This window comes from Phytophthora sojae (genome assembly GCF_000149755.1).
Source record: "Phytophthora sojae unplaced genomic scaffold PHYSOscaffold_3, whole genome shotgun sequence".
In the NCBI taxonomy this organism is placed as follows: domain Eukaryota; phylum Oomycota; class Peronosporomycetes; order Peronosporales; family Peronosporaceae; genus Phytophthora; species Phytophthora sojae.
Genome location: NW_009258117.1, coordinates 8687939 through 8712254, shown reverse-complemented (window position 1 = coordinate 8712254; position 24316 = coordinate 8687939). Strand labels below are relative to the sequence as shown.

The following is a 24316-nucleotide window of genomic DNA, read 5'->3' as shown; positions in this document are numbered from 1 at the left end:
AATTGTCGAAACATAAATGAATACTATCGTGAACGAGATCATCAAAGTCGGGGAAAAATGGCGGTAATATAGCAAAACCAGTATCATCAAACGGTAAGCCAGTCACATAACGTCCAACAATGCGATCGCCAGCAGACTCGTAACGAATGTAGGTGTCCTGCACACCGGGTAGCTTCCAACCAGCTCTGATACATATAGCCGCAGCAGAGGGACCCCCATTTGAGCACGAAGAAACAAAGGTCGCTGAACGTTTTCGCGCGGAATGTGTTCCAATATCTGAAGGTACCAATCCTTCATTTTCAAGCAATACCTTCATCTCGTCTTCCTGCATGACGCGCTTTAAAATCTTTGAGAATCGATCGTATTGGTTACCACCGGGGAATATCTTAGAATCGTCGATTCCCAGTACAGCAGCATACATCGCTAGCGTCAACACTGGGCAGATTTCAGGGACAAAGGGGTTCGCATACACGTGCCTTGCATCGCGAGGCCGGGAGCCGTCTTGGTCGTTTTTCATGTGCCCGAAAAGAATTGCGAGCGCGTCTTCATCCCAGCTCATATGACCGGAATGAATTGAAGCCGTGTTGCCCGCGCGACACATCAAATTCCAACTCAACAGTAGAAATGCGTGCGCAAAAAGAAATTCTTCGTCACCATGCTTGATAAACGCAGCACAGAGAGAGCGCAATAGCGAAAATGACATGGGCTCCTTCCCCTCTGTCAGCTTCACACCAGCATCGTGGTTGCGCCGCGCAACAGTGCGTTTCAGGCCTTTGAAAAATACCGTCAAATCAGCAGCAAACTCTGGTGTCATCGACCGCCCATATCCTCGATACAAATGAAACAAACTTGAACGCATCGAATCGTAAACGGATTGACCAGGTTTATCTCCGCTACGGTTCCGAAGAGACAGCAGGAACTGCTCGAAGTCGTCAGCGCGATGCTGATCATAGTTAATAGGAGGTACCCCAGGATTCTCAGTCATGAAGTCAGCAATGCTGCTCTGTTTTAGCGACGTCATCTCCAACTCGTTAGGGTCGAAGTCGCCATCTTGCAAGGCTCCAAGAAATGCATTGCTCAGAACATTTCTTTGGTTCTTGTAAAGCCATGCTACATAACGACATATTCCACGAACGTACATCTTCACAGTCTTCTGGCCGATCACATTGTGCTTGACTGCTTGTACCTGACTGGCGAGATCCGCAGCGTCCGGGTTCGTGAGCGTGTCGGCATTCGGACCCGTGGTCAAGGTAGCGTCTGGGCTCGTGGGCATGTTGGCGCCTGGATTTGTGGTTGTGATGGCGTCTGGATTGATAAGTATGTCGGCGTTCGGATCCATGGCCAAGGCGGCGTTCAGATTCGGGGGCACGTGCGCCCGCGGGCGTCAGGCGCCTAGCTCCAAAAGTCACACACCACTTCGATTAAGTACGATCACAGGATAGTCGCACAAATTCTTGCTACATATGAAATCCTGTAAAACGAAGGAGAAACTATGATATCGCAGCACAATCCTCCAAACCACCAGGACTTCCGTGACTCCCTCTGTTTCGTGAATTGTTACGGTAGCTGTGCGGCCGGCGATTGCTTTCAACGTTTGTACGAAGACAATTACTCGGTAGTTTATCACTACGATAGGGAGTTCGCACTCTCCATACCGACGACTGGTGCATCAAGTCACTTGTAAATTCCCCCACCGCCTCGCAAGCCCAGCATCGTCACTAGTCGACCACATCCCTCAAGATGCCGCGACAGGTGACCGTTCTTCTGAGCTTGGCGCTTGCTCTCGTAGGCTTCGTAACCAGCGACGCCTCCGTCGTTAGCGGTACAGCTCCAGGTTTCGCGACCGGCACAACGGGCGGTGGCAACGCCAAGCCCGTGGTTCCAAACTCCATCCAGGAACTCGCGGCTGCTCTCGGCGGCAACGAACCCCGCGTGATCGTGCTCAAGAAGGAGTTCCGCTTCGTCGGCACCGAGGGCTCCAAGAAGGAGAAAGGGTGCCGCCCCAAGAACAACATCGACTGCATGGCCAAGAAGAGCGGGTTTCTGGGGCAAGATGCGATTCAGCCGAGCTTCAGCCAGTGCGACGGGTCTTTGATCGATATCACCTATGACAAGGCGGCTACCAACCCCCTCATCGTTGGAAGCAACAAGACACTGGTGGGTGAAGGCAGCAAGGGAGTCCTCAATGGAAAGGGCCTCATGATCACTGGCAGCAACGTCATTATCCAGAACATCCACATCACCAACTTGAACCCCCACCTGGTGTGGGGCGGCGATGCCATTACCATTCGTGGCAACGGCAACGTCGCGCCCAAGGGCATCTGGATCGACCACGTCAAGATCTCCAACATCGGCCGCCAAATGATCGTCGTCAATTTCTCCGGAGCCACGGGCCTCACCATCAGCAACTCGGACTTTGACGGAAACACCAAGTACTCGACGTCGTGCGACGGCCGTCACTACTGGGGGTTCTTGATCTTAGGCAAGCGGACCGAGCTCAGCTTGATCGGCAACTACATTCACCACACGTCGGGCCGATCGCCCAAGATCGGAGGCCACGACGGTGAGACTTCTGTCGTCCACGCGGCTAACAACTACTTCTCTGAAAATTCTGGCCACGCGTTTGACGTGGCGACGGGAGGGTATGTGCTGGCGGAAGGCAACTACTTCGATTCCGTGAAGCAGCCAACCATCGACGACCCGAAGGGCAACTTCCTGGTTCCCTACGCAGCCGGTGACTGCAGAGCGGTCATCGGTCGCGACTGCAAGCTCAACGTTGTCGCCAAGAGCGGCGCCCTCAAGGGGAACTCGCAGGGTAAGGGCTCGCAGTTCGTCAACGTCAAGTCGCTGATCAACCAGTACAAGGTGACGGCTGCTACCAAACTTGCAGTGGGGGCTGGTAACTTCGGTGTCGGCAATCTGGGCAGCAGTGGGTCCGCGAAGCAGGGTGTAGATCAGTCGCCTATTCAGCAGTCGAGTCCTATTGAGCAGTCGAGTCCTGTTGAGCAGTCGAGTCCCATTCAGCAATCGACCCCGAAGCAATCGAACAAGCAGACGAACAAGAAGCTGTAAGCACGAACGGATCTTCAATGGTAGAGGTGCCTGCTGTTCAAAGGGGGGAGGACGAAGAACGAGGACCGTTTCCTTGGCGAAGCGACACGCCAATACGACCTGGTACAGACTAGAGACTGCATTTCTGTAGATATGACGTAAGAGAACTTGAATGGATTAGTTTTGCTTCATTTTTAGCTGACCACAATTCATTCCCGCTGCCTAGTAATTTAAAATTCTTCCTACTATGTAACTAGTGTTCGCACAAACACTAACTGTATAGCTAATACTAGTGTTTGCAAACTGCTTGTTAGTGTGTTGTGAATCTGGCTTATTGTGCTTTGCACGAACTTTGGCATGCGATTAAGGGCTCTAAACCAACGAGCAAATCCTTCCCGGTGATCATATCTCGCAGCCTAACTCTAAGTTAAAGTTAAGCTAATCAACCGCCAGTACCAAGCACAACGCAGAGCAAGAACGGAGCGGTTGCCACTGCAAGAATAAATCGGTTGTCGCTGCAAGAAAACAAACTGATAAGGTCCCCGATAGAATGGCGCCAACTCCTTGCATAAAAGTAAGCACCGATTTCGGCGGGGACGTTTTCTTTCGCTCTCTTCGTCGTGGTCTTGCGCGTTAAACCAGGCTCGAATTCCAGAGCACGGCATATAGTAGCAGTAGAAAATTTCTACTAGAAATGTTTTGTAGTGCAGGAAACGCTGACTTTAAAGCTGCTTGCAGCTCCTCGATATAAAAACAGGGATGTTCTTCAATATTGTAGACGTAGTTTAGTACGATAGATCGCCGACGCATGCCAATCATCGACTAGAAAGCAATCAGACAAAGCGAGCGAGTTAGAATTAGAATGTCAGCGCCGTAGTATTGTCGGATTTACTCCAGCCATTCAACGAAAGTGAGCATAACTCAACGTTAACTCGTTGTCTTAGCAGCTATTCTATCTTAAATCGACGAGTTAGCCTCCTAACTCAATGATGGGCTAATCACCGTGATTTGCTAAAAAACGAATTACGTCGTTGTTTAGACAGAAAGCATGCAAGGCACAAATACATGTTTGTGGCGTTAGACAATTTTAAACTATTTACTTCGAAGTATCTTAAACTAAAATAGTTGAAGCTCTTGTCACTTGGCGGAAGCTGACTTGCACACGAAGGTATTCTTCCTTACACCAACCGTGATCTCTTCAAACTAAGCAGCACTAGATTACTCTTGCTACGCTGTGGTACGTACATGGAATGTGGACTCGGCAACGGGTGCTACTTACTTAAGTAATTGTGAGTACACTTCACTGACTTCTGAGTAATTCAACATAATGTGACTCAGGAAAGATGCCACGTCCGGCATCGCCGCCTTGGACGGGACCGGAGGAGAATACAATGTAAATGCATCTGGGGAAGTAAAGCATCGATCCACTTATGCGGACGTGAGTAAGCTAATAGAGAATTCAAGCGTCATCTAGCAGAAAACAAAAGATAAGTTGCCCTAAAGGGTTTGTAGCACGTTATTTGTGTTCATGAATGTCACCCCAACAAGCAACGCATTTAAAGTGTAGTCAATAGTTTCAAGTTGACGCAGCGCACGAATTTAATTGAAATGTACGTACTCAGAAGTCCAAGTACATTACTCATTACTCAAAATCCAACGAAATGTACTCAAAAGTGAGGGTGACCTCTCGACAACGGGCACCAGTGGCCATTAATTTGATCTACTAGTGATAGAGCAGCAAACGTACAAACGCGTTTGCAAACAGCACTAACTGTAAGTTAGTGTGTTGTGAAAATCACTAACATGTTTGCGGAGTACACTATATGCAACAAGTATAATAGTAATACTAAGTAAGTTATAATATGTGTCTCCTCAAAATACTACATACTACGTAGTACTTCAAGTATTTGGAAGAAAATAACTATTACACTAAATATGTTATTGTTGTATTATTATAATATCATTAAACAATATATTGACATAGTATTTTAAAATGTTGAATAATCAACTACTATAACATTGCGAAGTGCATTGTGATGATCATGCACTGTCAGTTGAGGAATGAATACATTCGAAGTGATAATAGTACTACTACCAATGTTCATTTGGGTTAAACTTCAATTCGCACAACTACTGGCTGCAGCCTCGAAACTATAGTAGTGTTCATCAGTAGTATTGTAAATATACTAATATCTCATGCTACTCCATATATTCATCTTATATTAACTACTACCGATCCCTGGATGCAAAGTATCTGTATTTCTATAAGCTTCAGTGATTCAAAATCGAAGTGCTGGACCATGTCACGCTCTTGTTTGCTTCGTGCTTCCCAACACCAACGTTGCTGCTTTGACCTACAGTTGAGCAGCTTCAGTGGCCGCATAACGACCAACTTGCTTCGAGCACTTGCTGATATCAGCGCTAATCCAGGCATACAAAACGCAAATGAAACTGCCTATAATGTAAAAAAATGTTGTGGAATTAATCGTGTAGTTTGCACGAGACATACTGCACCGCACATTTGCTGGAGTCACGGGAAATCGTTCTCCATAACAACTTATCATGTATCCGTTCTGCCAGAGTTGTGGGACAGTACATTTATATAGGATTTTGTATGGGGGGGTCAAATACGGCATCCTCGATATCTTCGTAAATCCCGCAGAACTAGCCAAGCCAGTACGGGTACAACCTAAACTAAAGTAGAAATATCGCTTGGGCAGGTCGCACGAAGCGATGGAGCTCTTAACTGCTAGTTGTGGCAATGTGGTGTAGTGGATGGAGATATTTTCGCGCGGATACCCAAGATCAACAAGATGGCCAAGATCGACAGTGTAGACCAAGATCGGCAAAGCGTGGCGACGCGTAGTCTGGCGCGATAGTAACCAGCAAGAAGGTCAAGGGGGCAACATCAAGGTGAACAACATCTCTGGAGGTGTTTGAGAGCCAAACCCCGGCGTAATCGATCCAAGTCGACGATATCGATCTTGGCGGGGATGACGCGATCTTGGAGAAAGAGTGATGATCTCGACCGCACGGATTGCGCAGACACCGGGCAGAGAGCCAGCGACACCACCAACGTTCAAGGGAGCTAGAGAGCACGCGCACAGACCACACGAGCGCAGGAGTGCAGGAGAACGATAGGACAAGGACTTAGGACAAGCTAACACTTTAAACAGAGTTGATTTTACCTCCTTCTTCACAAGTGGTCTTCGCCTTCGCAATACCGGGCACGGGATATACTTTGGCCCACCCGACGCTACGCAAGTCGACTTACACCCCACCGCTAGAGGAAGTGGCAAGCAAGGAAAGGAAAGGAAAGGAAGATCACACACCGACCACAAGGCAACCCCAGGCCAAGATCACACCTGGCCGGCGAGTGTCGATCTAGACAACCCCAGATCGAAACCGCCACAACTACTCCGGCACAGCGTGAAGCATACCCGCGTTGCTGCCACAAGTTCCCGCTGTCCACCAGACAGTCCAAGACTCAACCCCAAGTGCGTCTTCTCGAGATCACCCGAAGAGCGATCCAGCCCACCGACGGGTACACAAGGTGACGATCAGCAACTTCACGGAAGATCGGAGTACCCCCTCCGTTAGTCGGCAGTTCGGGCGCCGTGTGCAAGAGGACCCCCGCGATCTGCAAATTTCGCGGATCCACTTCGCGACAGCATCCTCTGTGTAGCAGGCAATCCTCTATACATTTTGCCGGTCCTCGAGCGGTGATAATCAAACATATGTTTGTATAATACTAAATCCAAGTTTTTTTGGGGCTTCCACATGCAGCAACCTAATGCAATTTTTGGTTCTAGGCCACACAATTAAACCAAATGACCATCTTCAGTGAATAGATCGCTGCAAGATTATACGAATCCGTGCTTTTTACGTCCCCTAATGAGCTCTGTCGCGAAGGAGAGGTGCAAATGTGTTCATATAGAGCTTGGCTCAAGATTAGCGAACATATGTATTCTACATACAAACATGCAGTGTAAGTGTAACGAGTTCTGACGCTGCTCGAAGTGCTGTCGCTGCGCTTGCACCAAGGTCCGCCGGGGTGTAAGTTACTGCAACTGCTGATGGCCACCGCGAAGTAGCCGGACGCAGTCCTATTTATTAACCTCAATACACACGCTGCTGCTCGTCACTGCAACTTGTTCGTCTTCCTCTTCCGCTTCAACTTGCTTGTCTCCTGCGGCTCGCTCGTTGCACTCGACTCGAGCGTCGCCCGTAGCCCGCCTCACCACACGTACTCGTGCGTTACTAGTCTGTTGGCTGGCGCCGACTCGCTGGTCGTCGCCCGCCTCACCCCGCACTCGTGCGTACCGGTCTGTTGGGAGCCTGTGAGCTAAGCCGTCGCCTGGCGCCTCCCGCTCGCCGCTCGCTGTCTGCTACTGTCTATTTCTGCTGGCCACGCTGTAGGCCTGCTAGCGTCTCGGGTCACTTGACTGGCGCCCCACTCCAGCCACTCAGAGCCCAGCGCCGCTTGGTTTCTCGGCTCGCGCCGGCTCGGGCTCTGGCGCCGAAGACACACTGCCGCCGCTGTCATAGATGTAGCCATGTACATAAGGTACAGTGTACAGTGTACCCGTTACATAAGTGTAGTGCACCACTAGAGGCAGCAGTGTTCCACAATCGTGTTCGTGAAAATAGCGCTTTTTCAGATGCAGCAGTCGACTGTTTTCATGTGAAGAACAAGCAAAAGAACAGTACCGACAAACTACATTTTCCTTCTACTTTCTAAAGATGTCGTCTGTGCACCGCAAATCGTTCAGCAAAGTTACTTTTGGTGTCCCTCTCCAACTGTCCCGTAACTCTGGCAGAACGGATATGCGCTCGCCGGATCTCGTCGTCCGTTCGAAGTTCTAAGAAACAGAACCGACCGATCCCTCTAAAGAGCCTACAGCTGTAACTTGGACACCAACGTCGATCGACTCGTCCTCTACCGGCTTATCGACCCAGTCCAGCCGTTCTACTGGGGGACTCTGTCCAGAATAACGAGAAAAAATGTCAATAGCATCGGACAAATCGGACACGGCCAAACAGAGGACGAATCAGGGGAATGAGGCATCTACGAGTCGTAGATGTCGTAGCTTTTGCCAGAAGACAATCAGACAGTTGTTTATCATTAGGACTCGTGCCCACGATACCGACAACCGGAACAACCTGACCCAGAATCACTTGCAAATTCCCCCTCCCCCACACAAGCTCAGCTTCTTCAGGAGTCGACCCCCAAATACTGCAACCAAGTTGACAGAAGATGCTGCGACGCGTTCTAAGCTTGACATTTGCCCTCGCTCTTGTGCAAAGCTGTTTCACCTGCGACGCCTCCGTCGTCAGTGGCTCAGCACCAGGTTTCGCGACGGGCACGACGGGCGGTGGCAACGCTAAGCCAGTGGTTCCAAACTCCATCCAGGAACTCGTGGCTGCTCTCGGCGCGTCGCACTGGCTGAAGCTCGGCTGAATCGCATCTTGCCCCAGAAACCCGCTCTTCTTGGCCATGCAGTCGATGTTGTTCTGGCGACGGCAACCTTTCTCCGTCTTGGACCCCTCAGTGCCGACGAAGCGGAACTCCTTCTTGAGCACGATAACGCGGGGTTCATTGCGGTCTTGGATCGATATCACCTATGACAAGGCGGCTACCAACCCCCTCATCGTTGGAAGCAACAAGACGCTGGTGGGCGAAGGCAGCAAGGGAGTCCTCAACGGAAAGGGCCTCATGATCACTGGCAGCAACGTCATTATCCAGAACATCCACATCACCAACTTGAACCCCCACCTGGTGTGGGGCGGCGACGCCATTACCATTCGTGGCAATGGCAACGTCGCGCCCAAGGGCATCTGGATCGACCACGTCAAGATCTCCAACATCGGCCGCCAAATGATCGTCACCAACTTCTCGGGTGTCCAAGGCTTCACCATCAGTAATCGTCGGCAGAACTAAGTACTCGACGTCGTGCGACGGCCGCCACTACTGGGGCTTCTTGCTGCTGGGTAAGAAGACGGATTCGGCAACTACATCCACCACACGTCGGGCCGATCGCCCAAGGTCGGAGGCCACAGCGGCGAGACTACGGTCATCTATGCCGCCAACAACTACTTCTACGACAACACTGGCCACGCGTTCGACGTGTCCACCGGCGGCTATGCTTTGGCCGAGGGCAACTACTTTGAGTCAGTGGCGCAGTCGACTACGAGTCCGAAGGGCAGCTTCTTCGTTCCCAACGCAGCTGGATTGCAGAGCGGTCATCGGTCGCGACTGCAAGCCCAACGTTGTCACCAAGAGCGGCGCCCTCAAGGGGAACTCGCAGGGTAAGGGCTCGCAGTTCGTCAACGTCAAGTCGCTGATCAACCAGTACAAGGTGACGGCTGCTACCAAACTTGCAGTGGGGGCTGGTAACTTCGGTGTCGGCAGTCTGGGCAGTACTGCTGCTCAGTCGGATCCGATTCAGCAGTCGAGCTCCAGCCAGGGCAACAACAGTGCAGCTCAGTCAAATCCTACTCAGTCCAGCGCTGAGTCCAGTGCTTACTCTAGCGCTGATCAGTCAAGTCCGATCCAGTCGAGTGCCTCTCAGTCGACTCCAAGCCCGGTCGAACAGACGGACGGGAATCGCAAGTTGTGAAGTGTCGGATGAGGCACCACCAATGTAGTACCGGTACGGGGACGTACAAGCTACAGTAGAGAGACGCATTTCTGTTGACATGAGTCGTAAGAAAATTTGAATGGATGAGTTTTTGCTGCCCACAATGGTTACACTGTAATCTATCCGGAATTTATCCGTGAAAAACACGACTAGATTACGGATAAATAACTGGCCGATCACTTGTTCGATCGAATCAATCAACGAGTCGGAGATGTGTGATCGATAGGTTCTTTCTTGTGGATATATTACTCAGCTTCTGCTTGGCCTACTTCGACGACAAACGGAGACTTATCCCGGGCACTTTTTTGGCGACACGCCGAAGGCCATCACCACCTTAAACAAATCGGTATTTGGGTAAAGCCGTCGAAGACTAAGAGCATTGGGTTAACCACGTGAAGCTTTCAAGCATCGGCCGTCAAAATGAAGCTACTTTCCACAATGGACGCCCCATCAGCAGCATTGCCGTAACTTTTCGTGCATCTTTTTTTCTAGTAGGTACATGTAATAGGCGAGCGAGAGCCATGTACAGTCACAGTCACACATCTGAAAGTGATTGAGTACATGATGTACTGAATTACTTTCAGATGTGACTGTGACTGTGGCATCTTCGCCTCTTAGCAGATTTCTAGCGTTCTCCCTATACACTAACTGTAGAGTCAGCTGCACGTGTAAATAAAAGTTAGTTAGTGTCTAGTAAATTTTGCTAACATGTATTTGCCGAACGAGCACCACTAATTTTTGCACAAAAACGGAAATTACTAAAGATTTTTACACTTCAATAACTTTATCTGCGCGCTCCAATCCTTCTGGTTTTCTATATTTTAAGAGGTAAGACTCTTTTAATTCGATATTGGAACTGTTCCAAAATTGACACAATTCTTCATGACACAATTTGTGGAGACGATATTTGCGTCTTCGCATATTGTACTGGGTATGAAGCCCTATTTTTGTGCTCATGACACATTTATTTTTGTGTTGTTTTTGGAAGAGTTCCATTGTGGCCCACATTGTCCCAACTCAACGGTACTGTCGCATTAGATGCTGCCAAGTCCACTCTAGATGCCAGTGCAGCGCCAGAGCCGCAGTTACTTGAAGTGCCAGTCTAGAACGGATAGTCCCATCCGTTAAGTTGTGTTTTATTTTTTTAAGGACCAACTCGTGCGGACAGAACTGATAGTGAGGCGAGATCCTCTATTAGCAGCGATGGCGGTGCTGTATTTGTTGTTGAAAACATCTACGCACGTAAGACTGTTGTTGATATGCAGCGACTGTACCTGATAAAATGGGTAGGGTGGGAAAGGAACCTGGCCCGTCACACTCCGATCGAGATAATCGACGAGTTTGAAGACGCAGAGCTGAATTCGGCCTGGCCCGAATATATTTCGCTAGAAGACGGGTCTCAAGGGCGCAGAGTGTTTAGATCTCTTCCGTAGGTAAGAAAGACATTAACTGCAATCAGCCTTAAGGTTAATATATATCATGATTATTCTCTTGCTACTAACTCGTCAACCAACAGTCGCCAAACGTACAGCTAACAGTGAGTTAGTGTCTAGTAAATTTCACTAACAGCAAAACGCCCTACACTACAGATTTCTCCTTTCAAGGAGCTGCTGATTCAGTTGTCAGGATGTGATGCAAGGACGTTCGTAGACGAAGTGGTTGGGTGGAGTGGATATGTAAGTTTTTTTTTTGAGACTTTCTCAAAGGCGCTAAGGTCTGTTATATTATGTAGTGCGAATGAAGAGTCCACTGAGGGAAGTGGAAGCTCAATCAAAAAGGTGGAGAGCCACTGATGGCATGTTCACCATGTCGCGGGCCCTTCTGACATTCAAAGTGACCGAGCAAAGCATCATATGCAAACCCCGGCGACAGCAGGCGCCTATAGGGTCCAAGCTGGACAACGATCCTTTGTTTACATGCCCTTGTTGACGGTCAACTTGACCAAGTGAAACCGGTCTACTCGTCGTAAGGTAAACACAGAATAATCAACCACGTTTTCCACTGTTCCAGGTGGACGTGCCTCCGGGCTGAATTGATGTGCTTTATCGTCATGTAGGTGAGGGAAAACTATAAACTCGAAGCACGATACAGTTTTATCAAGACACCACTCCGTCTGTTCAGATTTAAGATGAGGCCGCAAGTGACTTTCAAGCCTTTGCACGAAGGTAAACATTCACCTGTACAGTAGCAGCGTTGCCCTCCATGCCAGTACACACGAGGCAACCTGACATCTAGTCACTATCAAATTTCCAAGCTTCCCCTCAAGCGCTTGCCGACCTCATCCTGCTTCCTCAAGATGCTACCAAGCACGCGACGAGTAACCGTGTTAGTAAGCGCAGTTCTTGCACTCACAAGTTGCTTCACCTGCGACGCCTCCGTCGTCAGTGGCACAGCGCCAGGCTTCGCGGCCGGAACAACGGGCGGTGGCAACGCGAAGCCCGTGGTTCCAAGCTCGATCCAGGAGCTCGCCGCTGCTCTCGGTGGCAACGAGCCCCGCGTGATCGTCCTCAAGAAGGAGTTCCGCTTCGTCGGCACTGAGGGTTCCAAGAAGGAGAAAGGGTGCCGCCCCAAGAACAACATCGACTGCATTGCCAAGAAGAGCGGGTTTCTGGGGCAAGATACGATTCAGCCGAGCTTCAGCCAGTGCGACGGGTCTTGGATCGATATCACCTATGACAAGGCGGCTACCAACCCCCTCATCGTTGGAAGCAACAAGACACTGGTGGGTGAAGGCAGCAAGGGAGTCCTCAATGGAAAGGGCCTCATGATCACTGGCAGCAACGTCATTATCCAGAACATCCACATCACCAACTTGAACCCCCACCTGGTGTGGGGCGGCGATGCCATTACCATTCGTGGCAACGGCAACGTCGCGCCCAAGGGCATCTGGATCGACCACGTCAAGATCTCCAACATCGGCCGCCAAATGATCGTCGTCAATTTCTCCGGAGCCACGGGCCTCACCATCAGCAACTCGGACTTTGACGGAAACACCAAGTACTCGACGTCGTGCGACGGCCGTCACTACTGGGGGTTCTTGATCTTAGGCAAGCGGACCGAGCTCAGCTTGATCGGCAACTACATTCACCACACGTCGGGCCGATCGCCCAAGATCGGAGGCCACGACGGTGAGACTTCTGTCGTCCACGCGGCTAACAACTACTTCTCTGAAAATTCTGGCCACGCGTTTGACGTGGCGACGGGAGGGTATGTGCTGGCGGAAGGCAACTACTTCGATTCCGTGAAGCAGCCAACCATCGACGACCCGAAGGGCAACTTCCTGGTTCCCTACGCAGCCGGTGACTGCAGAGCGGTCATCGGTCGCGACTGCAAGCTCAACGTTGTCGCCAAGAGCGGCGCCCTCAAGGGGAACTCGCAGGGTAAGGGCTCGCAGTTCGTCAACGTCAAGTCGCTGATCAACCAGTACAAGGTGACGGCTGCTACCAAACTTGCAGTGGGGGCTGGTAACTTCGGTGTCGGCAATCTGGGCAACAACGCTGCACAGTCGAGCCCGAAACAATCGACCGGCAGTCTGGGAAATAGCGGTGCTGCACAGTCAAGTCCTATTCAGCAGTCGAGTGCTACTCAGTCAAGCCCGACCGAGTCGGTTGTACAGACGGACGGGAATCAACTGGTGTAAGTAAACCCCCCAACGGAACGAGGTGACTGGTGATCGAAGCGCAGGAAGGGAGACGTAACAACGACCGCTTGGCGAAAGAGACGCACCAGTACGATCTCGTTCAAGCCAGAGAGACTGCGTTTCTGTTGTCATGACGTTAGAGACATTGAATGGATGAGTTTTTTTGCTTGGCAAATTACCAGTTTAGTAGAATTTTCGATAGCAACTTTTAGCCTGCTTGTAATATTGACAGAGTGAGGTATGAAATTGTAGCTCAAGGTTTCAGCAATCAGAGATGATACCAGGTAACTAAATTCATGCAATATTCAGCACATTTAACGCAAGCTACTAAGCCATCTCGAATTCGAGGTTGTGCCAGTTTAGTTGAGATTTTATCAGGGAGTTTGTATTGAAATAACAGCTGTTTGCTGCCTTGAATAATTATATTATCAACCAATCATGGAAGCTATACGCGAAATACTGTCTGTTCATTGGTCAATGTGACACCCTACTAAACTGCTCACTCTCTAAGTGGTTACCACTTTTGCTCGCATTTCTAGCGTCATCGATCTTACCGAGATGGGGTGTCCAAATTCATACTGTAGGATATGCTTGCTGCCAGCACAGCCACTGATGCTGGACCTAGGACCAGGATGCCGTAGAAAACTCGCTGCTGGTATGCCATCAATGAAACGTTATACGACTACACGTAAATTACGAGTCGTAATACGCCTGGAAATCTGCTGTTGAAGAATCGCGTGTACGGTAGTGACCTGCGACCGCCTGCTCGCCAAGCTTTTACATGTATGTACTGCGGCGCCACCATCCCATCAGGCATCGTGTCGCAGTAGACACAACTTGTGTAACTGCGCCACAACGGTACAGGTACATGTAGTCGGCTCGCGTCTTGAGCCTCTGCAGTACTATCCAGCTGAGCTCACACTACGGTTCCGAGTCGCGTTTCCAGGCATTTTCGATTGACATAATGGCGAAACGTTTCTCGCTTCCTTAACGGGCTGCCTTCAACCTCGCGTAGTGGACATGCTGCTCGTCCACTCGTGTGGGCCTACCTCGTCGCCTTCGCCACGATGTAAGTTAGTAACTTACAGGCCTTGTTTGCTGCTGTCGCGGCGGTGGCTGCGCGTACATATATCCCTCTCGAGGTTGCCACCGCTGTGGAGTAGTTGGCTGTGTGGCTGGGGCGACCCGAAGCTGTGAACGAGCAGCGATCTTGACGCTTGTGGAGGTACGGACGAAGTGCAGTAGTAAGGCGAGCGTTGAGCTCGTGGAGGTGCTGGGGATACTAAAACACGACCCAGTAGGCCATGTTGCGGCGTCTGGGGGAGGCTTGGTTGCCGCCGAGCTGGCATAGCGGAAAGTGACGCTAAGCTGGTCTTGCCGCACTGCAACTACCTAGGTATTGCGTAAAAGGTACTTTATACTTACAGAATCAAAATACAGTCAATTGCTGCTAAGCAAATTCGAGGTCGTAAAGCTGGTACAGTAATCTGCTTCCTCAGCGAACACCTGATATGTATAAGACACATCAGGTTTATATATTATGAAAGGATTGTGTAAACAGCCCTATTGATCAAATGTACTGACTTAGCCACTGTAGTACGGAGTACACGCAGCCTGGCCGCAGTCAACTCTCGTAAATCTCGTAAAGTGCAGCTTGTTTCCCCAATGCGGTCACTGACCTGCCTGGAGAGTCCACGAAATCAACTCCACGTGTATCTATCTACCTCGCGGAGATCTGTAGCTCTTACAGCTTCGTTACATGTAGGCAGCCGCGCTGGGACAATCGGTCTCCTTGCACGTTGACTCGACTACTGTATCGTTCCCGCGCATCCTTGAAGTTAGGCCCGGATATCTTCCCGCTTTATGAGAGCTGATTGGTGGAATCGTAATTTACAGGTCCAGTGGGACTCCACCGTTCACTAAAACAATACATCTCCCTAAGTGTGGTACGATTCGGGAAACATGCTTTCTCAAAAAGTATAAGGTTCTGCCTGTTCGCTGAGCAAGCAGATTACTGTAGTGAAGGGAGTTTAGAGAGATTCAGAAACCGCAGAGCCAAACCGCCTGAAGTCCAGTAAATAGGACGTTCGCAAACGTTCACAGCACATAAGTTACCAGAGGTGATCTAATACAATTGGCGCTCTCACTTCCGACACCGTGGTCCACCTTTAATTGTCAGAGTGCTAAATTCAATAAAAGTCAATAAAGTTTGGTAGGTAAAAGACCAGTCCCCACAGAGCTCATGGAGCGGGGCCGAAGGTGCTGCAGTGTGCAGTGCAGAACTACGTGCCCACGCGCTTCGATGACGCGCCAGGCCGCACCATGGCGAAGAGGGAGGTGCGCTTCACAAACATGCCCATCACAGCCGACGTGGTGGTGGACGAGAGTAACGAGAGTAAGACCGAGCTGCTGACAATCTAGAAAACGGTCAGGAGTCTGGCCGCTAGCTTTTACTCCAGTGGCGCTGGCGCCGGTGTTGCGCAAGCCCGGCGAGGCGAGATAACATACAACAGCGTACCACAGGCCGGCTGCTGCTAAGCAAATTCGAGGTCGTAAAGCTGGTACAGTAATCTGCTTCCTCAGCGAACACCTGATATGTATAAGACACATCAGGTTTATATATTATGAAAGGATTGTGTAAACAGCCCTATTGATCAAATGTACTGACTTAGCCACTGTAGTACGGAGTACACGCAGCCTGGCCGCAGTCAACTCTCGTAAATCTCGTAAAGTGCAGCTTGTTTCCCCAATGCGGTCACTGACCTGCCTGGAGAGTCCACGAAATCAACTCCACGTGTATCTATCTACCTCGCGGAGATCTGTAGCTCTTACAGCTTCGTTACATGTAGGCAGCCGCGCTGGGACAATCGGTCTCCTTGCACGTTGACTCGACTACTGTATCGTTCCCGCGCATCCTTGAAGTTAGGCCCGGATATCTTCCCGCTTTATGAGAGCTGATTGGTGGAATCGTAATTTACAGGTCCAGTGGGACTCCACCGTTCACTAAAACAATACATCTCCCTAAGTGTGGTACGATTCGGGAAACATGCTTTCTCAAAAAGTATAAGGTTCTGCCTGTTCGCTGAGCAAGCAGATTACTGTAGTGAAGGGAGTTTAGAGAGATTCAGAAACCGCAGAGCCAAACCGCCTGAAGTCCAGTAAATAGGACGTTCACAAACGTTCACAGCACTATAAGTTACCAGAGGTGATCTAATACAATTGGCGCTCTCACTTCCGACACCGTGGTCCACCTTTAATTGTCAGAGTGCTAAATTCAATAAAAGTCAATAAAGTTTGGTAGGTAAAAGACCAGTCACCAGCGGGGCCGAAGGTGCTGCAGTGTGCAGTGCAGAACTACGTGCCCACGCGCTTCGATGACGCGCCAGGCCGCACCATAGCGAAGAGGGAGGTGCGCTTCACAAACATGCCCATCACAGCCGACGTGGTGGTGGACGAGAGTAACGAGAGTAAGACCGAGCTGCTGACAATCTAGAAAACGGTCAGGAGTCTGGCCGCTAGCTTTTACTCCAGTGGCGCTGGCGCCGGTGTTGCGCAAGCCCGGCGAGGCGAGATAACATACAACAGCGTACCACAGGCCGGCATCAGGCGCCGTCTACCGCAGTTCCTGCCGCGACGCGGCCAAACCCGGCTAGCGCCCCGTCATTATTGGAGCCCATGTGCCCTATACAAATTTATAATTCTATATATATTAAATTAGAAAAATAATCAGGAGATCACGGAGTCGGAAGTGAGAGCGCCAATTGTAAAACGTTAGATCTGTGCTCACGAAAGCACGCGAAAGCCTATGCACACGTTACTTCGGTCAAATCTCGGTGGGATTCGTGCTGGAAGTCGTTACTACAACATTGCTACAACATCACGATATCTTAATGAGAGCAACACAGTACAGCGTTGTGTTGCTCGGTAATTTATGCACAATTTAATTTTCGAAGAAATTCAAATTAAGTTGAAATTTCACCAAGATATTTCCATACCACTAAAGTACGAATCCCTCCCTTCGGGATTGCGAGAAACATTGCGGAAGAAGGGCTCGCTCGCAAGGCACGGGTGCGAAAGGGGTGAAGAAGTCGCCCGCGAAGGCGAAGAAAATGACGTAGGCGAAGAAGCCAGTGTCCGCTGTGAAGGGTAAGTGCAAATAATGCGGTGAATACTGTCACAAATTGATCTAATACGTCTCTACGTTGCTACTGCTTAGACAAGCGGATCAAGGGAGTCGTTAAGGTGCTCGAGGGAGTGAACAGCGCCGTGAAGAAGACCAGCGTAGGGCCTGTAGCGGGGGAAGGCACGGGTAAGCAAAAACGATATGGTTTGAACAAGGTGGCTCTATTGGGCACTAACTGCTTTTATTTCACATACCCGCTGCTACTTCCTGTAAAATAGGACGACGTGCTTCTCTACGAGCGCGAAAACATCATCATGACAGATGCGTTCTTAGCAGCTCGTAGCCCGCGCGCAAAGCGAGTTAGTGTTCGCTCCGATGACTACGACTACAACTTTGTGATCCCCAAGAATCTGGTCATTAAATTGGACGCTGTTGTTAAGGCAGAGGAAGCGAAGCGACGCACGCCCGCTTCGTTTGGTGGCAATGCAGAAGACGAGACTACGAGCCGCTGTGCAGCTCGTCTCATCGAGCTACCATGGAAGATGCTTACAACGAGACTGTGGCTAAGTTTATACGTGACTGGCACACAGCCACAATGTCGCTGGTTGATCATCCCGTTGAGGAGAGCAGGGTGTGGCTCGAAGGGCCAAAGCAGCCTGATGGTACGTCATGTGGTATGCTGTGTATCGCTCAGGCGTACGCCATTTTTAAGGATAGCTCTCGTTTCGTGCGAGCTGTTATTTCACAGGATGATGGTGCTGTCATGCGTCTACGCGTCATGTGGATGATTCTCATGCAGCCTGACGAGAGTACAACGTCAAACAAGGTCGCTAAAGCTGTCCAGTCAACCGACATCGAGCTTATTGCAACGATCACGACATAAAGACCACAGTAACATTTATTGATGTAAGCTAGTCTAAGTTGTGAATGTTCTAGCTCCAGCGCCACCGGACACGTGACGCGCTTGCCACCCGCGCAGCATCAGCGAGGTCGGCCGGTCTGCGGACGAGCTCCAGCCACTGCTCCATCTCGTCGTGCAGCAAGATCTTGCGCGCCTCGACGCTGGTGGTCACGAGCACCAGCGCCACCGCACACGTGACGCGCTGCAGCCCGCGCAGCATTAGCGAGGTCGGCCGGTCCGCGCACGAGCTCCAGCCGCTGCTCCAATTTCGCCTTCTGGTCGCCAAGGAGGGAATCAGCTGCGGCAGCTCACAGCCACACCCTTGAGCGCGCTGTTGCGTATGATCGGTCTTCACTTCGCGGTCATCGAAAATCACGTCGGTCTTGGCGGCAGCGAACACCCAAAGCAGCTCGGGGATCTTGAACGACAAGAGGTCCTTGTAGGCGCGCGGCATAGATACATTATCAGAACCGAAAGGTAGTGGCGGCGCCTTCGTGAGTCTGGCGAAAGGAAGCGATGACAGTCGCTGGGAGCTCTCAGTCTCGGTTCTTCGTGTTGTCTTCTCCTCTAGAATATTTCGCGAATGTAATGGGTAACTTTTACATTTGCCGTCATATATCGACAGAAAATTACGGCTGGCTCCATTTCATGTTGCTTCTTGTGGTGCCTGTTGTGTTGCCAGACAGCTATTGTGTTGCCGCAAGAGCTGTCGTGGTGTTGCACTTATGTTGTAGTAACGCCGTCCGTTCGTGCTCTTTCGAGTCCCGAAAATCCCAATCTCGGCAATCATCTGGTCCAGCTCGCGACGGCATCATTTCCGCTTCTGCTGACTTCCTCACAGCGAAGACTTGGTCACCCGTGGCTCACTCATCTTCGTGCACCTCTACGGAAAACCAGCGAAATGGGGAGCTTTACTCGCCAGGCAGGCATGCTTATAGGAGTGTTTGTGGCCTCCGTACTGGTACAAAACATCGCTCATGCTGCCTCCGTCGTCAGTGGGTCCCCGGTGGGCTTTGCGGCCGGCACCACCGGTGGCGGAGACGCTGAGCCCGTGTACCCGAAAGACATCAAGGAGTTAGCGACGTACCTCAGCGACGAAGAGCCCCGCGTGATTGTCCTCAGGCAAGAGTTCGACTTCATCGACTCGGAAGGGTCCACCACGGAGGACGGGTGTCGCCCGAAGAACGCCGCAGATTGTCTCGCTAAGAAGAACGGTTTCGAGGGGCAAGACGCGATTCAGCCGAGCTTCAGCACCTGCGACGGCACCACTGTAAAGGTGACATACGACAAGGCGGCCAAGACCCCCCTCAAGGTCGCTAGCAACAAGACGCTCGTGGGTGAAGGCACCAAAGGCGTGATGAATGGCAAGGGCATTGAAATCAAGGGGAACAACGTCATCGTGCAGAACATCCACATCACCAACTTGAATCCTCATTTGGTCTGGGGTGGAGACGCCATCAGCATCAGTGGAGACGACGGCGTTATCCCCACGGGCATTTGGATCGACCACGTCAAAGTCACCAGCGTCGGACGGCAGATGGTTGTCGTCAACTTCTCCGGTGCCCTGGGCGTCACGATCAGTAACTCGGACTTTGACGGCAAGACCAAGTACTCCTCCTCGTGCGACGGTCACCACTACTGGGGGTTCATCGTCACGGGAGCCAAAACTGAGATGACTTTGGTGGGCAACTACATCCACACGATGTCAGGCCGCGGGCCCAAGGTCGGAGGCTCGGAGGACAACGTCATCGCTATGCATGCGGTAAACAACTACTTCTCCGACAACACCGGCCACGCGTTCGATGTGTCGCAGCGCGGATACGTCCTAGCGGAGGGCAATTACTTCGACTCGGTCAAGACGCCCAACCAGCCTGACCCGGAGGGCAACATCTTCATCCCCACGTCGGGCGGGGACTGCCAGGCAACCATCGGCCGTACCTGCGAGGTGAACGTACTGGCCGACAGCGGCACGTTCACTAGCAACTCGGAAGACGCCGCCAAGAAGCAGATCGGTACGTACAAGACCCAGATTGGCGGCTTCAAGGCCGCTGTTGCGTCGAAATTGTCTGTAGCGAGCGGGAACTTCGGCGTTGGTGACTTGGGCGGCTCTAGCAGTGTTACACAGTCGAGCGGCGATGGCAATGCGGTCCAACCTGCTACAACGCCGTCTTCGTCTACGGGGTCGTCAGCTGAGTCCCCGACATCGCAGAGCTCCGCGGCTACGGACTCATCACCCAACCAGTCTTCTGCGAGTACGGATGCTCCGGCATCAGCTGGATCTGGCGCAACCGAAGCTCCTGCTAGCACACAAGCGCCTTCACCAGAGTCCCCATCCACATTGACCCAGCCACCATCCACTGGATCAGCGAGCCAAGCGCCCTCATCGAGCACTTCAGCGACAGGGAGTTCAAAGGACCAGGAGCAGACAAGCACCTCTACTACTACTGGTTCTAGCTCTGCTGTTGTGGGTGTCCCCACCGGATTCGCAGCGGGCACCACCGGTGGCGGAGACGCCGAGCCCGTGTACCCGAAAGACATCAAGGAGTTAGCGACGTACCTCAGTGACAAGGAGCCCCGCGTGGTCGTTCTGAAGCAGGAGTTCGACTTCATTAAATCGGAGGGATCCACGACCGAGAAGGGGTGCCGTGGCAAGAACAACCTCGACTGCATCGCCAAGAAGAACGGTTTCCAGGGACAGGATACGATCGAGACGGACTTTAGTAAATGCGACGGCTCATCCATCGACGTGACGTACGACAAGGCCGCTATCACCCCACTAACTATCAGCAGTGACAAGACGCTCATAGGTGAAGGCACCAAGGGCGTCCTCAACGGCAAGGGCATCATCATCAAGGGCAGCAACGTGATCGTGCAGAACATCCACATCACCAACTTGAACCCGCACGTTGTTTGGGGCGGCGATGGTATCACTATCCGTGGTGAGGGCGACGTCGCACCCAAGGGCGTTTGGATTGACCACGTGAAGGTGTCGAGCGTCGGGCGTCAAATGGTGGTCATCAACTTTTCGGGCGCCACAGGTGTCACGATCAGTAATTCGGACTTCGACGGCAACACCAAGTTCTCGTCGTCGTGCGACGGCCGTCACTACTGGGGCTTCTTGATCCTCGGCAAGAAGACGGAGATGAGCCTGCTAGGCAACTTCGTGCACATGACGTCTGGCCGCTCGCCCAAGATCGGAGGAACTCAAGGCGACACGTCCGTCGTGCATGCTGCGAATAACTACTTCTTCGACAACACTGGACACGCCTTCGACGTGGCCACCGGTGGCTACGTCTTGGCCGAAGGCAACAGCTTCGATTCGGTCAAGACGCCCAACCAGCCTGACCCGGAGGGCAACATCTTCATCCCCACGTCGGGCGGGGACTGCCAGGCAACCATCGGCCGTACCTGCGAGGTGAACGTACTGACCGACAGCGGCACGTTCGCCAGCAACTCGGAGGACGCGGCCAAGACGCAGATCGGCACATACAAGGAGCAGATCGGCGGTACGAAGGTGGCCGCTGTGTCGAAACTGTCCGCGGCAAAGGGGAACTTTGGTGTCGGTGAGCTTGGAAGCAGCAGCGCGGCCCCGGCCGCTGCCGTCAACGCGGACGTCCCGGCCACGGAGGATACGGCGCACCAGGGCCAGATTGAGACTCCAGTAACTCCTTCCACCGACGCCCCTGCATCAACCAAGGAGGGTGCCGCTGACATGCCGCTGAGCACGGTCGCGCCGTACAAGGAGGATTCGGCCGCTGGAAGTTCGGCCCTTGAGTGGGGCCACGTGACGCAAGGAGCGGCTTCCGACGGCTCGGCCAATTGAGTTGCCACGCCCAATGCTGTCGTAGGTTCATGAAAGGAATTGAACGATCGATGACTGCAGTGATGTCCAACACAATAAACCGCTGCGTTTTGGTGTCATTATTGCCTAGCTTACGGCCATCTACATGTATAGTACTATAGTATTGTTGGGATCAGGCCAAAGACTGACTTGATTTCACTATAGACGGGGCAGAAGCACAATCCCAACCGAAAATGCCCGGCCGGCCGCGAGTGGTCCGGCTGGAGCCCGATGCGGAGCCGTCGGAGCCCGCGCGCGCGCCGCAGCGGCGCAAGTCCTTCAGCTACGTGCGCAAGCTGGAGATCGTGGCCCACTACGAGGCGCACAAGAGTCTGGACGAGACGGTGGCGCGCTTCTTCCCGGACGCGGAGCCGACCGAGCTGCGCGCCAAGAAGCAGTTGGTCATGCGCTGGCGCCGCGAGCGCGACAAGATCTCGGCCATCTGCGAGGCCGGCGGCGGCCGCAAGGCCAACGACCGCCGGGCCGGCATGGGCGCCACGCTCTCGGCCGGCGCGGAGCGGAGCATCGTCGACTGGATGCGCGAGGAGCAGGCGGCGGGCCGCGCAGTGTCGGCCAAGCGGCTCACGGCCCGCGCGATGCAGGCGGCCACAGAGGACAAGCTGGCGCCCGGCTGCTTCAAGGCCTCGTGGACGTGGAGGCAGTCGTTCCTACGACGTCACGGCTTCACACAGGGGGCTCAGAGCCCAGGACAGCAACAGGAGACGGAGGAGGAGCAGGGGAACAACAACGGCCACCTAAAGGAACGACTTTAGCTGGGGGAGGTTCCCGTTATATATATGTGATAGTTCAGTGTCTGGGCAGAGAACGAGGTTTGACAGCGGATGGGGTGAGCTATCCCTGTTAGTAGTAGTAGACACCGGCTTTGACCATGGCGCAGGCGTAGCGGGTCTCCTCGCAGCTCTTGGTGGGCTTCCGCTTGGTGGCCATTGTCGGCGGGTTCCATCCGAGTGTCATGGAGTCCGTCACGGGGGCGAGGGTCTTCTGGCGCGGGTCCTTCTCCATGCGCGTGTGCTTGACCAGCTTCCCAAGAAAGTCGAGGTTGGACACGAACTCGCGCGTGGTTGCGCCGTCTTTCAGGTACGCCGAGTGGGCTGCAGCGGACTCCATGGACTGCGAGTGGCGGCAGAGCTCCTCCATTTGGGCCAGAAACGTTTGGAGATCGATCGATTGAGACGCGTCGGCCCCAACGCTCTGCAGACGGAAGGCCTGCTCAACGAGCTTTCGCGTACTCGCAGACACGTTGTCGACACCCCTCGGGCACTTGTAGAGGTAACGCAGCATGACGGGCAGCTGTGCGAGCGTGATGGTGGCGGAGTAGAGCTCCGCGTTCGCAGCTTGGGCCTCTTCGTCGCTTTCAGAGTACAGTGAGAACCCAGGTCGGTAGGTCTGCATGAAAGCGTCCTGGAAGTCGCGCGACTGGAATGCATGGATGGGAGTCTCCTTCACCGGGTCGAAGGGGCTTTGCGAGCCGAGGAGAGTGAGTCCGAAGAACGCCGACATGGTGGGGCAGTTCTAGGGCGGCTTCGCTGTCGGAAGGAGAAGTGCAAGAGGCCGTATACGGAGTGAAGGGCTCGTGTAGTGCTCGCGCTGCAAATACTTAAGTAGTTCCATGAACCAAAATAGAGGAGACTACAAAAATATTCTCCAACGAAGGTTGCTGAACTTGGCGGCTGGTGCAGTAGCTCAACGCACAGGAAGCCCAACGTACACGAAGCTGAACGTACGTGAAGCTGCTTGGGAAGCCATTATTGTTCATCGCCCTGACGACCTTGTGCAGAGCAAGTTGCGGACCTAAGCAGATCTCGCGATTGCCAGCCGCCGCTGTACATGCCCGTGAAGCCTGCGCGGCAATACTTCATGGCTGTGGCTTGCAGTGCATACCGTAAGCGATGTTCATCCGACGTTTTCTCGTTTGGGCACCGTCATATTAGCGACGCTGCTGCTGCTGAAAGGTACTTGGCATGAGTTGTCACCCCCAGCGGCTGCCGCTACTGAAGCGCCCCCCCTCACTGCAACTGTGCGTTCCAAATCCAAGAGTCAGCGGATTACGAGCAATTCCTCATCTTTTCAAACCTTCTCCGTGAATACGTTTGGGGCA

The 24316-nt window shown here is 52.3% G+C and overlaps 10 protein-coding genes across 10 annotated transcripts; 6 read left to right on the top strand and 4 right to left on the bottom strand.

Moving 5' to 3' along the window:
* Positions 1-52: 52 nt before the first annotated feature.
* PHYSODRAFT_435749 (hypothetical protein) lies at positions 53-421 on the bottom strand (the record flags this gene model as incomplete). Its single annotated transcript, XM_009526524.1, has 1 exon — positions 53-421. A coding segment is annotated over one exon (369 nt), but the record flags the coding sequence as incomplete, so codon positions are not given.
* Positions 422-505: 84 nt separating this feature from the next.
* On the bottom strand, positions 506-985 carry PHYSODRAFT_495048 (hypothetical protein; the record flags this gene model as incomplete). The annotated part of the gene is made up of 1 exon (XM_009526523.1): positions 506-985. A coding segment is annotated over one exon (480 nt), but the record flags the coding sequence as incomplete, so codon positions are not given.
* A 761-nt stretch (positions 986-1746) lies between these two features.
* On the top strand, positions 1747-2967 carry PHYSODRAFT_371911 (hypothetical protein; the record flags this gene model as incomplete). The annotated part of the gene is made up of 1 exon (XM_009526522.1): positions 1747-2967. A coding segment is annotated over one exon (1221 nt), but the record flags the coding sequence as incomplete, so codon positions are not given.
* A 5581-nt stretch (positions 2968-8548) lies between these two features.
* Positions 8549-9671, top strand: PHYSODRAFT_329957 (hypothetical protein; the record flags this gene model as incomplete). Its single annotated transcript, XM_009526521.1, has 3 exons — positions 8549-8972; positions 9048-9222; positions 9290-9671. 3 exons carry the CDS (start codon positions 8549-8551, stop codon positions 9669-9671), a joined length of 981 nt encoding a protein of 326 aa, XP_009524816.1.
* A 2392-nt stretch (positions 9672-12063) lies between these two features.
* On the top strand, positions 12064-13254 carry PHYSODRAFT_434567 (hypothetical protein; the record flags this gene model as incomplete). Its single annotated transcript, XM_009526520.1, has 1 exon — positions 12064-13254. A coding segment is annotated over one exon (1191 nt), but the record flags the coding sequence as incomplete, so codon positions are not given.
* Positions 13255-15654: 2400 nt separating this feature from the next.
* PHYSODRAFT_329955 (hypothetical protein) lies at positions 15655-18338 on the top strand (the record flags this gene model as incomplete). The annotated part of the gene is made up of 5 exons (XM_009526519.1): positions 15655-15727; positions 16680-16799; positions 17549-17670; positions 17734-18117; positions 18204-18338. 5 exons carry the CDS (start codon positions 15655-15657, stop codon positions 18336-18338), a joined length of 834 nt encoding a protein of 277 aa, XP_009524814.1.
* A 49-nt stretch (positions 18339-18387) lies between these two features.
* Positions 18388-18810, bottom strand: PHYSODRAFT_329954 (hypothetical protein; the record flags this gene model as incomplete). The annotated part of the gene is made up of 1 exon (XM_009526518.1): positions 18388-18810. The coding sequence occupies one exon, from the start codon at positions 18808-18810 to the stop codon at positions 18388-18390; it is 423 nt and encodes a 140-aa protein (XP_009524813.1).
* Positions 18811-19284: 474 nt separating this feature from the next.
* Positions 19285-22179, top strand: PHYSODRAFT_496068 (hypothetical protein; the record flags this gene model as incomplete). Its single annotated transcript, XM_009526517.1, has 2 exons — positions 19285-20502; positions 20683-22179. 2 exons carry the CDS (start codon positions 19285-19287, stop codon positions 22177-22179), a joined length of 2715 nt encoding a protein of 904 aa, XP_009524812.1.
* Positions 22180-22391: 212 nt separating this feature from the next.
* PHYSODRAFT_313963 (hypothetical protein) lies at positions 22392-22970 on the top strand (the record flags this gene model as incomplete). Its single annotated transcript, XM_009526516.1, has 1 exon — positions 22392-22970. The coding sequence occupies one exon, from the start codon at positions 22392-22394 to the stop codon at positions 22968-22970; it is 579 nt and encodes a 192-aa protein (XP_009524811.1).
* Positions 22971-23058: 88 nt separating this feature from the next.
* Positions 23059-23718, bottom strand: PHYSODRAFT_497395 (hypothetical protein; the record flags this gene model as incomplete). The annotated part of the gene is made up of 1 exon (XM_009526515.1): positions 23059-23718. The coding sequence occupies one exon, from the start codon at positions 23716-23718 to the stop codon at positions 23059-23061; it is 660 nt and encodes a 219-aa protein (XP_009524810.1).
* Between the last annotated feature and the right edge of the window lie 598 nt (positions 23719-24316).